Source organism: Bos javanicus, chromosome 5, assembly GCF_032452875.1.
Source record: "Bos javanicus breed banteng chromosome 5, ARS-OSU_banteng_1.0, whole genome shotgun sequence".
NCBI classification, from domain to species: Eukaryota; Metazoa; Chordata; class Mammalia; order Artiodactyla; family Bovidae; genus Bos; species Bos javanicus.
In genome coordinates this window covers 96753150-96769398 of record NC_083872.1, presented here as the reverse complement: position 1 = coordinate 96769398, position 16249 = coordinate 96753150, and the positions used below count along the sequence as shown (strand labels likewise).

At 45.0% G+C, this 16249-nt stretch overlaps 1 protein-coding gene across 3 annotated transcripts in view; it reads right to left on the bottom strand.

Annotated features, from left to right (window-relative positions):
• The window catches only part of GRIN2B (glutamate ionotropic receptor NMDA type subunit 2B), a 511560-nt gene that overhangs the window by 72396 nt on the left and 422915 nt on the right, over positions 1-16249 (bottom strand). For all 3 annotated transcript variants that reach the window (XM_061417791.1, XM_061417794.1, XM_061417790.1), the window contains 5 exons: positions 11112-11314; positions 10223-10394; positions 9031-9184; positions 3841-3966; positions 991-1220 (listed from right to left, as the gene is read on the bottom strand). In XM_061417791.1, coding sequence (XP_061273775.1) covers positions 991-1220; positions 3841-3966; positions 9031-9184; positions 10223-10394; positions 11112-11314 — 885 coding nt within the window. The remainder of the gene's footprint in view (positions 1-990; positions 1221-3840; positions 3967-9030; positions 9185-10222; positions 10395-11111; positions 11315-16249) is intronic.

The window sequence follows — 16249 nt, the reverse complement described above, 5'->3', positions numbered from 1 at the left end:
CAGTGGTTAATTAGGTTTATCTTGAGGAAAGCTGTGCATGTGATAAACCATTAACTACATGTGACCCGTCTGGTCTGACACAGGTCTGTCTGTATCACACAGTTTCTCCTGGGGGTAGAGATGGGCAATCACAGTTTCTAAATCTTAAGAAAGCAGAGAGGAGGAGGTTTGTGCTGAGAGTCTCCAGAGGATTCTGGGGTGTCCAGAAGCTTTGCTGGGCGCTCCGGGAAGGCAGCCCCTAGTGCCAGGTTGGACCACCCCAGTTACCAGAAGTGCAGGTGACAGAGCTCCACGGAAACTGGTGGTTCCAGCAGACCTAGAGAGTCACAGGTACTGAGCATGGGTTTTGTATATCCTCATCCAGAGACCATGGCAACCGGCAGACATGCCCCCCTAACCCCAACCATGGCACAGGCCAGCAACAAGGCCTGCGCTGGGTTCAGGAACAGCCCGTTCATGGGTGCACCCCCCTGACACCCTGGACAATCATCTAGTTAAAGGGCAGCTACTTTTCTTTAGGACACAATGAGAACAATCCTCCTTCCCAGCCCTGGGACTGCGCAAGAGTGCAGGAGAACAAAGGGGGAACGCGCAGGTGAACAGCCCTGGGTAGAAAATGAAAGCCTAAGGAGCCGGTGCACTCAGTGTGGGTGCGCGGGGCAGCCCTCTAATGACACCCCAAAGTCACAGCTCTGTGCTGAGCGTACCCAACAACAGGAGCCCTGCGCTCAGAAAGCCGCTACACACCAAGCCCCTCATTTGCAGCCCAGAGCCTGCTGGCGCCGACCTTTCACAAATGAGAAGGTGAACGTGAAGTGATATTATTTCAGTGGGGACATTGATTTCTGCTCCCGCATCCCAATTTAAGGAGTCATAAGAAAGAACGGTCGATTTTAGAGATTTAGAAAATTAACAGGTCCGTGAGAGCTCTGAGTATGGCTCAGAACGGAACCGAGGGAAAAGATGGGTGGTTTCAAGTGGCGCTCCTACCTTTTTGTCACTCAGGCCGGAAACCTGGTCCACATACTCCTCTTGGATCATGAAGGCAGCTAAGTTGGCAGTGTAGCTGGCCAGGAAGATGACGGCAAAGAAGGCCCACACGGACACCATGATCTTGGACGTGGTACCCTTGGGGTTCTGCACGGGGACGGAGTTGTTAAACACCAGACCCCACAGTAACCAAATAGCTTTGCCGATGGTGAAAGATGGGCCACCTGGCTCTGGTGGGACAAAAAGACAGGACAGAAGGTCAAGACAGACTCACCAGTTCCATTTAACCCTATAAGTACATAGGCTGATAAATTCCTGCTCAGACTGGACCCCAGCCAGTGAAGCCCCAGCCCTTTCATAGGTGGCCTTTTCAGTTGAGAGTTCATGTCTCACTTCTTCTGGGGCCCTCCAGAAGGCAGAAGAGAAAAACCAGAGGCCTGGGATGTGTGGGGGATCCTACTCCAGCCAATGACCATAACTCAACCAGGACAAAGGAGGAGCCAGCTTTCTGCCTCGGTGGATGGAAGACCATTAAGATCCTATCAAAACTGAGTAACAAAGGCAACCATCCCACTGTGGTCACCTTTGCATCCTCATTACTGTTGTTCTTAAAATTTACATTTGTATCTATCAAGAAAGCAATTAAACTTTAAAGAAGATGAGCAAGAACCATGTGCAGGGTCTTTTCTGCCCATTGGTCACAGACCTCCTCCAATTTTATTCACTGACGCTGTTTTGAATGCAGTTGATCCTGATTTTCCTTTGGCCTCTAGCACTCAGTACTCAGTGTTTCAAACACAATCTTGACCTCACTCCCATGCCAACACCTCCCACCTGGTTGCCTCCAGCAGCGCCTGGCTTTTGTGTAAGAGAACACCAGGAGGCCCAGAGAGTGAGCCGCAGATCCCTGGCTTGTCCACATGAATCTAAAGGCGGAAAGGTAGGCTGTCTTTGTCCTCCACACAAACTTTATGTAGATCATGCAGGGCTTCTGCCCATAAATTTATTGTGACCTCTCCGCTTTCTCTGCTTGGCGATGGTGAAACCTTGCCTGCTCCCTGCGTCTGCTGGCAGCTCCTCTGCTTCAGAAACGAACATCTGCGCACACAGTTTTACAGCACATTAGCACAGGTCTTACGACGCTTTCTGCGATCCTTTGAGCATCTGCTCTGCCGCCTAAATCATCAGTGACTACACATGTCAGGCCTAAGATCTAACTGCGCACACACATCTCTGTGTGTGGACCTTATTTCAGGGGGCAGATGCACATTGAAAGAGTTGTGTCTAAATCAAAGTTGCATACACTGTAAGATGCCCCAAGGGGACTTGGCATTTAAAGTGGCCCCGTGTTGAATTCCTTGGCAAAGACAAGCATCCTTTGGTAAAGTGAGTCATTATAAGGTTTGAATTTGGTGCCTGAATATTTGCCGCTTTGATTGTCTTTGCGGTCGGGGAGGGTACATGCTGGCTTTAGTTCTTAACATTGCCAACATACGTAGGTACTCTTGTGCTTCTCCAATGTCTCACTTTTACTAATCGGGATGGAGAGTAGTCACGGCTTTTGGGTGACCTTCTGGCCCAAGCGGGAAGCACCTGAATATTCTGTATGGTGGAGACGTTCAAATTTCCAGCCAAAAATGCACACCCCAGGTGAGAAGGTAGGTCTGCACCTGGAAATCCCTCAGTGCAGGAGTGGCTCATAGCCTGGACTGTGAATTCAGCAGAAGCACAAGGGGAGCTTTGACAAAATATCGCTGCCTGGCACCCCATCCCCAGAGATTCTTATTAAATTGGTGTGGGGTGGAGTGGTTATTCTAACACGCAACCAAGGTAGAGAACTGCTATTTTGAAACATGTAGTGGTTCGAGTCCCGCTCTGGACTTGAATATTGACTATTCAGAATATTGGAATGTGAGGTCTTTACATCTTTGTCTTTTAAGTGCCCTATAGTTAATTCTTAATGTATTGAGAATCTCTCCTCTTTGAGGCATAATTCCAGGATAAAGTTCACATTGTGGATGGGAAAAGACTCAGAGAAGGCATGATATTTCCTAATCCTGGGGTTCTCAGGAAGTTTTAGAAGAATCCCATGGCCCCCTTTGGAAATCTCAGTAAACTTTGTGTGAAGTCTCACAAATGCCTCAAACACATGGGTGGACCTTCATAGCCAGGAAGATGGATGCACCACCCCCAAGAGTAGCCGTGGGTGAGAACTGTTATCTCCTGGCCATTTTATTTAATACCCAAATCTATACCTCTTGACAGAGTGATGTGAGCTGTGGACACACGCTATAGAGACCAGAGGTGATCCTTTGGCTGTGGAGAATTCTTTCAGTCACAACTACCCTGGCATGTACCCTGGGGTGACCTATTTTTTCTTTTCTTTATTTCTTTCTTTCTTTTTTTTATTATTCTGGATGTTTTATTCTCTGAATTCAGAAAATTCTGAAACTAGTTCTAGCCCTTGCTTTTCCATGATTCAGTCTACTTTTTTTTTCTTATCCTCGATACACGCATCTCATCTGCCTTGTTAGCCCATCTGATCAGACAGACTGCTTATCACAGCCTTAGGTTATCACAACAGTTTCCTCTAACACAGTTACATTACACGTATCTCCTGCCAGCTCTGCTCTCTCTTGCCCAGGGGTGGAACTGGGCTTGGGGTCAGGCTTGGGCCGGGGAAGGGACATGCAGATTCAAACTAGCATCTTAATTGGGGTCTTTCTAACAAGTCACCAAGAGGACGACCTAGAAGACTGAGGGTTAGGGAGGAGGCAGACAGCAGGGGCACAGAGATTCAGAGCTGAGAACCAGGAAAAGGCAGACATGCAGTGGTTACAGCCGCCTTACCTCTGCCGTCAGCGAGGCACCTGTTGTAACCCACGGGGCTAAAGTACTCGAAGACAAAGACAGCCACGGCTGAGACGATGAGGAGCATCACAAACATCATGACCCACACGTCAGCGCTGAATGGCTCTGGGGAAGGAGAACATCAGTACTTGGTTAAAACAGTTAAAACAGTCCTGATTTAGTCATGTGTTCCTTCACTCCATGTGATGCGTCTCTTTGGGAAACACAAACCACAGGTGTGTGCTCCTTTCAGAGAGCCAGGGCCTGGGTTAGGGAGGAGTAAGAGGCTGTGTCTGACTATTTCCATTCCGCTGATAGGCACGTGGAAATTTATTTTCTTTCAAACATGTGAGAAGGACAGCCTCTTGCCTGTCCTTTTTGAGACTGTAGATATAGTTTCTGCCACAATTAGACCGATATCTGGGTTTTTGGTAAAAAGTGGAACTAAAATAAGTATTGAGGTGGCCAAAAAGTTGGGCTTCCCCAGTGGCTTAGTGGTAAAGAATTCATTTACAGTGCAGGAGCTGCAGGAGTCGTGGGTTTGATCCCTGGGTTGGTGAGATCCCCTGGAGGAAGGCATGGAAACCCACTCCAGTATTCTTGCCTGGAGAATCCCATGCACAGAGGAGCCTGGTGGGCTATAGTCCGTAGGGTCGCAAAGAGTTGGACATGACTGAAGCGACTGAGCATGCACTCATGTGGCCAAAAGGTTCGTTCTGATTTTTCCATAATATCTTACAGAAAAACTCAAATGAACTTTTTGGCCAACCCTACACTAGACATGGAGTAAGTGAGTCCTGTGGAACCCACTCTTGGTTTACACCCTCCTCTATATGCCACACCCCACAGTGGGACCTAGGAAAGCTTTCAGTAACATTTTCAAGCCTTGCAGCCAAGTTCATTCCCAACAAACTCAGTCACTCTTGGAGGCTTGAATTGGTTCAGTAATACTTAAATACAATGAATGACTCCCTTGCCTCCTTGACTTATTTCTCTTTAACTTTCCTGCCTAGACTGACTTTTTCAACCTGCTTGGATATGGTATATTTTATTAGATATCATTAGTGCATAAGACTATGTCAATGTTAAAAAAAATCCATCTAAATTAAATATCAGTATCTACAACACTGGGAAAGTAGCAAATAACAGAGGAACATGATAATTAACAATACAGCACAATCCAGTTCTTATTTCTGGGTGACAGGGTTGATGGGACAAGACCAGGCAAGATAGCAGGAATGTTCTACACTTGCTTTCTTTAATTTCTTTAATCAGTTTTGGAGACTCTTTTCCAGCTGATCTAAATCTCTCTGGCTCAGAGGTGTCCAGTAATTGAACACTGAATTCCAGTAGCTCTCTCTCTGGAGGCCTGTGAAAAGGGACAATCACTCTTCAGTCCCACAATACAATGCTTCCTCAATTGTGCCTCAAAATAGTTCTGGCCTTTTATAGCTGTCACATCACATTGTAAACTCCGAGCTAAGTGAATTAACATGCTGTTTTCTCCATCTTCCAAATCATTAATAAAGATGAAACTGAAAAGGGGGAAAACGGACTGGAAATTCAAAAATATTTCCTTAACTTTGAAATCTACTTTACTTTCGAACTCCGAAGGGAATTATAACAGCCTGGTCACTTAATTAATTTAAAAAGAACCTTGATAAGGCACACTCCAACTGTGAAATGCAAAACCTTCCAGTGGTAGCCAGAGATGTGAGGGTGGAAGGTACATTTCAAAGCCTCTAGACAGTAGAGTCAAACCAGTCAAGCCTAAAGGAAATAAACCCTGACTATTCATTGGAATAAAAAGCCTCTTGATGAAAGTGAAAGAAGAGAGTGAAAAAGCTGGCTTAAAGCTCACCATTCAGAAAACTAAGATCATGGCATCTGGTCCCATCACTTCATAGGAAATAGATGGGGAAACGGTGGAAACAGTGTCAGACTTTGTTTTTTTGGGCTCCAAAATCACTGCAGATGGTGACTGCAGCCATGAAATTAAAAGACGCTTACTCCTTGGAAGGAAAGTTATGACCAACCTAGATAGCATATTCAAAAGTAGAGACATTACTTTGCCAACAAAGGTCTGTCTAGTTAAGGCTATGGTTTTTCCAGTGGTCATGTATGGATGTGAGAGTTGGACTGTGAAGAAGGCTGAGCACTGAAGAATTGATGCTTTTGAGCTGTGGTGTTGGAGAAGACTCTTGAGAGTCCCTTGGACTGCAAGGAGATCCGACCAGTCCATTCTGAAGATCAGCCCTGGGATTTCTTTGGAAGGAATGATGCTACAGCTGAAACTCCAGTACTTTGGCCACCTCATGCGAAGAGTTGACTCATTGGAAAAGACTCTGATGCTGGGAGGGATTGGGGGCAGGAGGAGAAGGGGATGACAGAGGATGAGATGGCTGGATGGCATCACTGACTTGATGGACATGAGTCTGAGTGAACTCTGGGAGTTGGTGATGGACAGGGAGGCCTGGTGTGCTGTGATTCATGGGGTCGAAAAGAGTCGGACACGACTGATCAACTCAACTGAACTGAACTGATTCATTGGAAGGACTGATGCTGAAGCTGAAGCTCCAATATTTTGGCCATCTGATGCTAAGAGCTGACTCATTAGAAAAGACCCCGATACTGGGAAAGATTGAGAGCAGGAGGAGAAGGGGATGACAGAGGATGAGATGGTTGGATGGCATCACTGACTCAATGGACATGAATGGGAGCAAACTCTGGGAGATAGTGAAGGACAGAAGGGCCTGGCATGCTGCAGTCCATGGGGTTGCAGAGTCGGACACAACTGAGCGACTGAACAATAAAAAAGAGGAGTAGAAACCCTCTCCTCCTTGGTTCTGATGGACTGCAATCCTACTCCAATCTCACTTTGCCCAAGATTAGGGAATAACTGAGTAAAAGCACATCTCTAGGCTTTCTTTCCCCTCATTAGGCCCAGGGCACCTTTCAGTACATAAAACACAAAAAATATCTGTACTTGTCTACACAACTTAGAAAGTACCTCATCACATAATTTCTATGGTCCTTTAATAATGGCCCTTTTCATTATGGATTATTATATGTATTTTACAGAGCAGTAAACTAAGACTCAATGGTCCCAGCCCTTTGTAAGTTCATACTCAGAAGGTGGCAGGGCCAGGTTATAAAAATTGAGGGCTTCTGAGGGCAAAAGTCTGTGCTTTTCCATTTAAAATCACATCTTAGTCTCAGCCCACTGGACTGGCTCCTGATTCAGGAGTCAAGCTCTGAAATGGCCCCACATGTACTAGAACACATGCTTCAAGGGCAGCCACATCTAAACTTTAATCCTGTATCTGCTCCTTACTAGCTGGAAGACTGCTGGAAAATTACATAAATGAGATTCAGTTTCCTAAGCCATAAACTGGGTATGTTAATAGTGCCAATGAAATAATAGAATCGAAGTTGGTAGAGCGATGCCTGGGCCTTCACATAATAAGTGTTCAGTAAGTATTGACTTCGCTTACTCCTGTAATTAACTGGCTGTTCCTCCTCCACACACACACACACCCCGCCTGGCATTTCTATGTCATCCTAGGGCTACACTGAAGTGTCCCTGGGTCTTCTAGTTCAGAAGTTAAGGTTAGTGCTGGGCTGACAAGGTGAGAATTACAATATGGTTTATTTGTATCTTTTAATGTTTCAATTACCCTTGTAAAGGAGAAAAAGCAAATAAAATATGTAAAACTGCTCTGAGGATTAATATACATGGTGTGTGCTATCCAATAACATTTCACATAAAATTGGCAGGGTGAGAGTCGCTTTACTGTAAGAGGTTAGTTGAGAAATCTGAGTAATTATAGAAAAAATTCTCTGGAATCTGTAACTCTGTCTTGGAGTATGTTCCTTCAATAATTCCCCCCAGATTGGAGATGAAAGAAGTGTTAGTCGTTGTTTATTCCAATATCCTCACAAAAAAGTATTAATGCCCTTTAGAGAGATGGTGGCTGGCCCAAGGACCTGCAGCTTGTTCAGGACCAAACCAGCTTCCTATCTCCTAGCCAGTGGTCTGGTTTCAAGGTGACATTTTATTTTCTAATCCCTTGCTCTCACAGTCCCTTCCAAAAAATATGGAGTATGAGCTCACAAAAGACCTCATCTAATTGAAATCTTGGCCTCACCTCACCCGGTCTTATATCATATGGAAGGCTTTTGACACATAAGTGATGCTGGAGAGTGAGGTACAGGTTCCTATGGGCAAGGGTGGGGGATAGGTTAGGGTCAGAATAGCTTGATTTGGCAAAGCCTCTGAAAATTAATATGAAGGCATATTAATTTTTTTTTGGTAGCACTGAGCTCCATTCTTGAAGATAATTTGAAATAAATAGGTATTTGAATGATATCCAGAATTAGAAGTTATTAAAGCAGGAAGCAGCTTCAGAGATCAGCTAATCAAAAACGCCTTCTTCTACGGATGAAGGCTGAGTGCCAAAGAACAGATGCTTTCGAATTGCGTTGCCTGAGAAGACTCTTGAGAGTCCCTTGGACAGCAAGGAGATCAAACCAGTCAATCCTAAAGGAAATCATCCCTGAATATTCACTGAAAGGACTGATGCTAAAGCTGAAGCTCCAATATTTTGGCCACCTGATGCTAAGAGCTGACTCACTGGAAAAGACCCTGATGCTGGGAAAGATTGAAGGCAAAAGGAGAAGGAGGTGGCAGGGGATAAGATGGTTAGATGGCATCACTGACTCAATGGACATGAATTTAGGCAAACTCCGGGAGATAGTGAAGGACAGGTGAGACTGGCCTGGCGTGCTGCAGTCCGTGGGGTCAGGAAGAGTAGCACGCAACTTAGCAACTGAACAACAGCAATAATGGATGAAGAAACTGGGCCCCAGCATGGAGCAAGCTTGTTTTAGCTTAAATGACAGGAAGTGGCAGGAGTGGGACTCAAGAAGGATCCCTTGCTACTGGTCCTGCATTGTTTTGTTTTGTTTTGTTTTTTAATAGGGAATGATGCCTTCCTATTTTTGAGGGTGTTCTTCAATTTCTATGTTGGAGAAAGATCAGTTCTGAGGTCCCCACAAGGAAATCCCTGGCTGAGGGAAGCTCCTGGCAAACCAGCTCCTGACTGAGAGAGCCTGGCCTGTACCTGTTCTTCCTTTCCTCTACCTGTCCCTGCATCCATATTCTTCACACCCTGCAAGCCCAGCACTCACCTAAGAAGGCAGAAGGTGAGACAGTCCCATTGCTGCGTGACACCATGACGCTGATGCCAGTCTCTATGAAGGGCACGGAGAAATCAACCACCTCGGATCGCTCCTCGTTGATGGTCAGCGACCCCACTGCCATGTAGGCCCTCTTCATGACCACCTGAGGAAAAAGGTGCAAGACTCCAGTTAAGAGTGCCCAGGGAGGTGATGGGTCAACATGGGGAAAATATTCTGGGCCCTAGAGTGCTTCCCTTGGTATAGTGGGAACAGTGCATTTCATTTAGTCATCCCTGTGTCCCCAGGGACAATACCTGCTGTGGATACCAACACCTGAGGATCTTTAAGTCCCACAGTCAGCCCTCCTTATCTTCAGATTCCACCAACTGCCACTAGTAAACAAAGGACAGGATCTGTGGTTGGTTGAATCCCAAGATTCAAAACCCATAGGTAAGGAGGGCTGATGACGTATTCACTGAGAAAAATCTATGCATAAATAGAGCCACACAGTTTAAACCTACGTTGTTCAAGAGTCAAGTATACTATTTTGTATTTTCTATTTTTTTAAATTTAAAAAAAATTTTTTAACTTTACAATGTTGTATTGGTTTTGCCATATATCAACATGAATCCACCACAGGTATACACGTGTTCCCCATCTTGAACCCTCCTCCCTCTTCCTTCCCTGTACCATCCTTCTGGGTCTAGATAGCTGGGGGGCGGGGAGGTTCCCTGGTGGCTCAGTGCTAAAGAATTTGCCTGCTAATGCAGGAGACAGGAGTTCGATCCCTGGGTTGGGAAGATACCCTGGAAAAGGAAATGGCAACCCACTCCAGTATTCTTGCCTGGGAAATTCCATGGACAGAGAAGCCTGGCAGGCTACAGTCCATAGGGTAGCAAAAGAGTTGGACCCGACTGAGTGGCTAAACAACAACAGCAGGAAGCTGCTGCATAGTGTAGGGAGCTCAGCTTAGAGCTCTGTGATCACCTAGAGGGGTGGGATGGAGGGTGAGAGGGAGGCAGAAGAGAGAGGGGATATAGGTTTACATATAACTGATTCATGATGTTATACAGCAGAAATGAACACAATATTGTAAAAGCAATTATACTCCAATGAAAAATGCTGATTGTGAAATAAGCATTTTTTTATATTAGATGAAATAAATGAAACATGGAAACGGCCCTTAACTCCTGACACTCACCTCTCCAATCATACCATTCCAGGTTCCATTGATTTTCTTCCCATGCTTGCCATTGGTAACCAGGTAAAGATCATAGGTGAACTTCACAGATTTAGAAATTTTCTTAAGGATATCAATACAGAACCCCTTGCAGCACTTTTTGATGTAACCTGGCTCCTCATCTGTTTTATTTCTAACCGGGTAAAGAAACAAACAAACAAAAAAAACCAGGCTTTTATACAAGAGGCAAAATATTACCCTTTGCCATTAAAACTCCAACCACAAAGCAGGCACCCCTTCACAGCTCAGCACAATTTATATCAGGCCTGAGTGAGGACATAAATCAGAACACAGAACTAAAATAATCTCATTATCTCATCACACTGAACCATGTTTTCTTACAATTTTCAATGTTCTTTTGAAGTACAAAATGCATCAGGAAAGTACAGATATCCCAGCACCTTAGAGGCCTCTTGATCTTCCTTCCAGACCCTTTCCACCCTCACCAAAAACGAACCATTATCCTGACTTCTAACAATATAAGATTAGTTTTATCTATTTCCCAAAATGTTTCTAAATCTCACAATGTCAAGACATGCTGACCGGAAAAAAACATCTTTCAAAGCCAATGTAAATTTAAATCTCCATGAACTTGAATCTCATCGAGACCCAGGCAAAGCCTCAGAAATGATAACAGGTTTAGTGGCAATTCTTCCAGGTCATGATATGGGTAGAACTAGATGCCAGACCACAGGGCTGCCAGAAACCCCATCACTCAACAGTAACAGGATTCACACATGGCGCCCAATCAATTCTGTGCCTTGGATCCCAGCCTGGTGCCAACGGCTGGGGCCAATCTGACTGTCCCGGGCCCCACTCCCTCCCCAGAGCCCCGGGGAAGGTGACATACTCGGAGATGATGCGCTTTTGGCAGGGGACCGTGTTCCTCATGCAGGTTCCACTCAGAGGGTCCACGCTCTCCACAATGACAAATGGGGCTTCCTCCAACGTTACGATGCTCAGGTGGTCATCCTCCTGTTCTTCCGTCTCAGGACACATTCGGGGCCACACGTAGTACTTCATCTGCAGGGACTTGTCTTTCCACTTCCCTACCTGCACAGGAGTAAAGGAAAGACTCAGAAACCACTGGCAGAGACAGGATGGCCTCTCCTGGCATCACCCAGTCAGCTGTTAAACAAAGGTCAAAGATGCTGGCTTTGTCCATAGTAGAGACACGGATCCTCCTTAGACCGTGTGCTCAGGATGAGAATACTGTGTCTGGATCTAAGCAGGATATTCATTTACTCACCCATGTACCAAACGTGAAAAGAGGGCCTACTATGTGCCCCGGACACGCTGCTAAGCCCCAGGGCTCAAAGAAGCCCTGCCCTTCATCAAGCTCACATGGAGTGAAGGAGTCAAAGTGTAATCAAGTGTTTATGGGGCCCAGTGACAAGTGCAAAAACTGATGCCTGTCCCAGTGCTGGGAGGAGGCCAGAGCTGCCTGCCTGGAGTGCCTGGCGGTATTTTCTCCTTAACTGTAGTGAGGAGTGGGACGATGAGAGCAGAGTGTAGTTCTGGAAAGGTCAACAGAGCGACTGGAGCAAATGATCCAGAAGGATGTGTTTTGGCCCGTATCACAGGTCCAGGGGGAAGCCATGTGGACAACTGGGTGGATCTGAATTGGAATAAAACGGTGAGTCAGGATGAAAGACTAGAGCACAGCTTGCCTGGGGAAGGGAGTGTGGTTGTGGGGGTGATGAATGTCACAGGTCAATGCAGATACGCACCTGCTGGACTGGGTGGGTGCCCAAGGGGGAATCAGAGGGGTCTCTCTGTGAGCTGTCACATGTGGCCATGTGCCCCCATGTCACACACTGCAGTGTAAAGGTGGGTGCCCCTGGCATCAGGCACATGGTGGCCCTGCTGCCAGGCACTGGGGGAAATGTGTGGGTTCCATTCCTTTTTAAAAGAGCCGTTCATTCCTGTTTTTTATAATAGAATCTGCACGCCTTGTTGGTAAGATTCTTGCTTTCACTCTATCATTGAGTTTACTGAAGAAAAAGGAAACACCTTTTAATTTTCTATAACCAAACATCTTCAATTAGCACCAGGAATTATAGATGACAAGTTCCTGCATTTTCTCAGTCTATAATTTGCTCCATGCAGCAAAGCAAATTAGTAGCACAGGTGAGGCTCCAAAACTACAGAACGACTTAATTTACAAACCTCAAAAACCAACAAGGAGCAATAAATGGGCAGGACTGCATACACTTCCAAGCAAAAGGGCTTAGATTTCCACATTAATACAAACCTCAAAGCCACTTGTTTCTGCATTTGTCTACACCTCAGTTTCTACCTAGTGCCTCCCCAGCTGTGGTCTATACCTCCCCCCAGAATGTCTGGTGGGTATTGCCTACTTTCATGCCCAAGTTAGGCTGTGTAGCCACCGCCTCTGTTCTCCTGTGTCACTCTAGCATGGGCAGTGGCTTGGTGGCCTGGCCTCTCTTGTTTGGCATTAACCTTGACGCTAATTTTCTTCCAGGAGTGTCAGCCATGTTTCACATCTGTTCAGAATTAGGCCCTGAAGCAAACATGGCTTCCCTTTACACATCTGGTCTCTTCCATACTGCTGGTCCCGACTTTGGTGCAAGCTTGTTTTTCTGCATATTGCTAAGACTACTCATTTCTAAAATGAAAATGTCCAAATAGCTTCATATTGCTAAGACTACTTATTTCTAAAACAAAAATGTCCATGTGGAGATCTTAATAATGGCTTTTGTGTGTGATGTGGGGGAGGTGGGGCTTGAAGAAGGGAGGCCCCAGCCCTGGGGGGGCCGATGACATTGGGTCATGGCCCTATCCAAGCAGCCCTAGTTACCCCAGTGGCCAAATTGACACTTTCTGTATGTTCCATTATGTGAAAAAGATTGGGAAGCCCCAAAGTATCTATTTTTATTTTTTCACTGCTGCTGTGTTACCCCGAGAGTCTCACTGAATTTTCTTCTTTAAACTCAAATGTATATTCTCTTCCATCTTTATTGGTAGCCCAGTGGTCTGGAAGCCTATTTTGGGATAACTGTGAGCAACATCAAACCTCACATAACATGTTGGTAGCATCCACCATGGACACTGCTGCCAGATGGATCTTCTTAAAACATCGTATCATCATATAATTTCTATTCAAAAATTTCAACAGCCTTCCATAACTCTCAGGATTGTGTCCAGGCTTATCACCTAGATGGTCGAGGTTTGGGCATTGAGTCTAATCTATCTTGATACTGTTAACTTCACTATTTTGAAACATACATCTCTTTTGTTAAAATCAGAAAAGGAAGTCAGTTTAGGAAGTTCAGATAGGTTAATCAGGAACAGGTTTCAAGTTGGCTGCATTTTCTTTTCTGACAGCTTCGCTGTATCAGTGAAATAAAAATGCTGCAGACATAGCATGCTGACAAGTTTTTTCATGAAACTTGTGAACAAGAGGGAATATAATACAGATCCTTATATACTTGATAGATTTGAAAGGAGTTTAAAATCTATACCCAAAGAGAAAAACAAATACAAGATCGTTTAATGAATCAATGCTAACACAGAAAGAGGTCTCTAGCAACATGTCTGGAGACTCTGTTTTTAGAAGTGGCCTGTATAGCATTTCAGAAAACAAAATAAGTCATGCTCACCAAGTTGCAGATAACACAAACTAGAACAGATAGAAGATAGACTGCAATGCAGAATTAAGGTAGGAAGCAACACAAATTCACTGGAATAATGGATTGAATGAAATGGAACAAAATTCAACAGTATTTATACTAATGTCTAGCATTCAGATTTTTTAAAGCAATTGTACAGTATTGAAAAGGAGCTATTTCAAGAAACAGCAGTCTACACAAGCTATTGCTATGAAAAATGGGATATTTCCAGACTTTAGAGCATTCAGCACACAGGGCGAGGGGAGGGAGAACACAGAACCCTGCTCTGTGTTCATCATATCACAGCTGCATCATATCACATAACCCTGCATCATATCGCATCATATCACATCATATCACATAACCCTGCATCTGTGTTCATCATATCACAGCTACACATCACACAAGCTATTGCCATGAAAAATGGGATATTTCCAGACTTTAGAGCATTCAGCACACAGGGCAAGGGGAGGGAGAACACAGAACCCTGCTCTGTGTTCATCATATCACAGCTGGAGAGCTAGGTTCTGATCCTGCAGTCCTATGACCCATCGGTTTTTATTTACTATCTCATTCTCATTTCCCCAGAAATCATGTGCGCACATGGTCTCCTCTAGTGCTCTTTTCCCCAACTTCCTGTCAAGCTTGCTGGATCACATCTGTGCTTCACTTCAATGCAACGCAACTGACATCAACTGTACATCAGTTCCATGCCAGGCACTGAGTTATATGCTCGAGAAAACAACATCAGGCAATGTTTACTGAGGGCTTAGTATGTGCTGGGTACCAAACACATCCAGGAATCTCATGAATCATTACAGTGAACTTGTGAGATGGAGGCTGCAATTTAAGGTCTCATTTCACAAACGAGATCAGAGGGTTCTGATGACTTGCTCATAGTATCAAGGTAAGTGAGCACAGCGTTGGCTCTGAAGCTGACCAGCCTGACTCCAGAGCCCGGGCTCCCACCCACCACCCTGGACTGCTTCTCGGAAAATGAAGGAGTAAGACATGGTCCTTTGTCCTTCAAGGACAGTCTCCTGGGGAAAGACACTGTGCTAATTTCCTTCAGTCATGTCTGACTCTTTGCGACCCTATGAATTGTAGCCCGCCATGCTTCCCTGTCCACAGGATTCTCCAAGCAAGAACACTGTAGTGGGTTGCCATGCCCTCTTCCAGGGGATCTTACTAACCCAGGGATCGAACCTGCGTCTCTTATGTCTTCTGCATTAGCAGGCGGGTTCTTTACCATTAGCATCATCTGGGAAAGACACTCTTTCAGTTCAGTCGCTCAGTCACGTCCAAATCTCTGAGACTCCATGGACTATAGCACGCCAGACTTCCCTGTTCATCACCAACTCCCAGAACTTGTTCAAACTCATGTCCATTGAGTTGGTGATGCCATCCAACCATCTCATCCTCTGTCGTCCCCTTCTCCTCCTGTCTTCAATCTCTCCCAGCATCAGGGTCTTTTTCAATGAGTCAGTTCTTTGCATCAGGTGGCCAAAGCATTGGAGTTTCAGCTTCAGGATCAGTCCTTCTGATGAATATTCAGGACTGATTTCCTTGAGGATTGACTCGTTTGATCTTCTTGCAGTCCAAGGGACTCTAAAGAGTCTTCTCCAACACCACAGTCTAAAAGCATCAATTCTTCAGTGCTCAGCTTTCTTTAAAGTCCAACTCTAACATCCATACCTGACTACTGGAAAAATCATAGCTTTGACTAAAGGGACCTTTGTCAGCAAAGTAGTCTCTGCTTTTTAATATGCTGTCTAGGTTGGTCATGGGTATTCTTCCAACAAGCAAGTGTCTTTTAATTTCATGGCTGCAATGACCATCTGCAGTGATAAAGTCTCTCAGTATTTCCATTGTTTCCCCATCTATTTGCCATGAAGTGATGGGACCGGATGCCATGATCTTCGTTTTTTGAATGTTGAGTTTTAACCCAACTTTTTCACTTTCCTCTTTCACTTTCATCACCCTTGATGAAAGAACTAAAGGCTCTTTAGTTCTTCTTCATTTTCTTCCATAAGGGTGGTGTCATCTGTGTATCTGAGGTTATTGCTATTTCTCCCGGCAATCTTGATTCCAGCTTGTGCTTCATCCAGCCCAGCAGTTCTCATGATGTACTCCGCATATAAGTTAAATAAGCAGGGTGACAATAATCAGCTTGATGTACTCCTTTCCTAATTTGGAACCAGTCTGTTGTTCCAAGTCTGGTTCTAACTGTTGATTCTTGACCTGCATACATATATCTCAGGAGGCAGATAAGGCGGTCTGGTATTCCCATCTCTTGAAAAATTTTCCACAGTCTGTTGTGATCCACACAGTCAAAGGCTTTGACGTAGTCAATAAA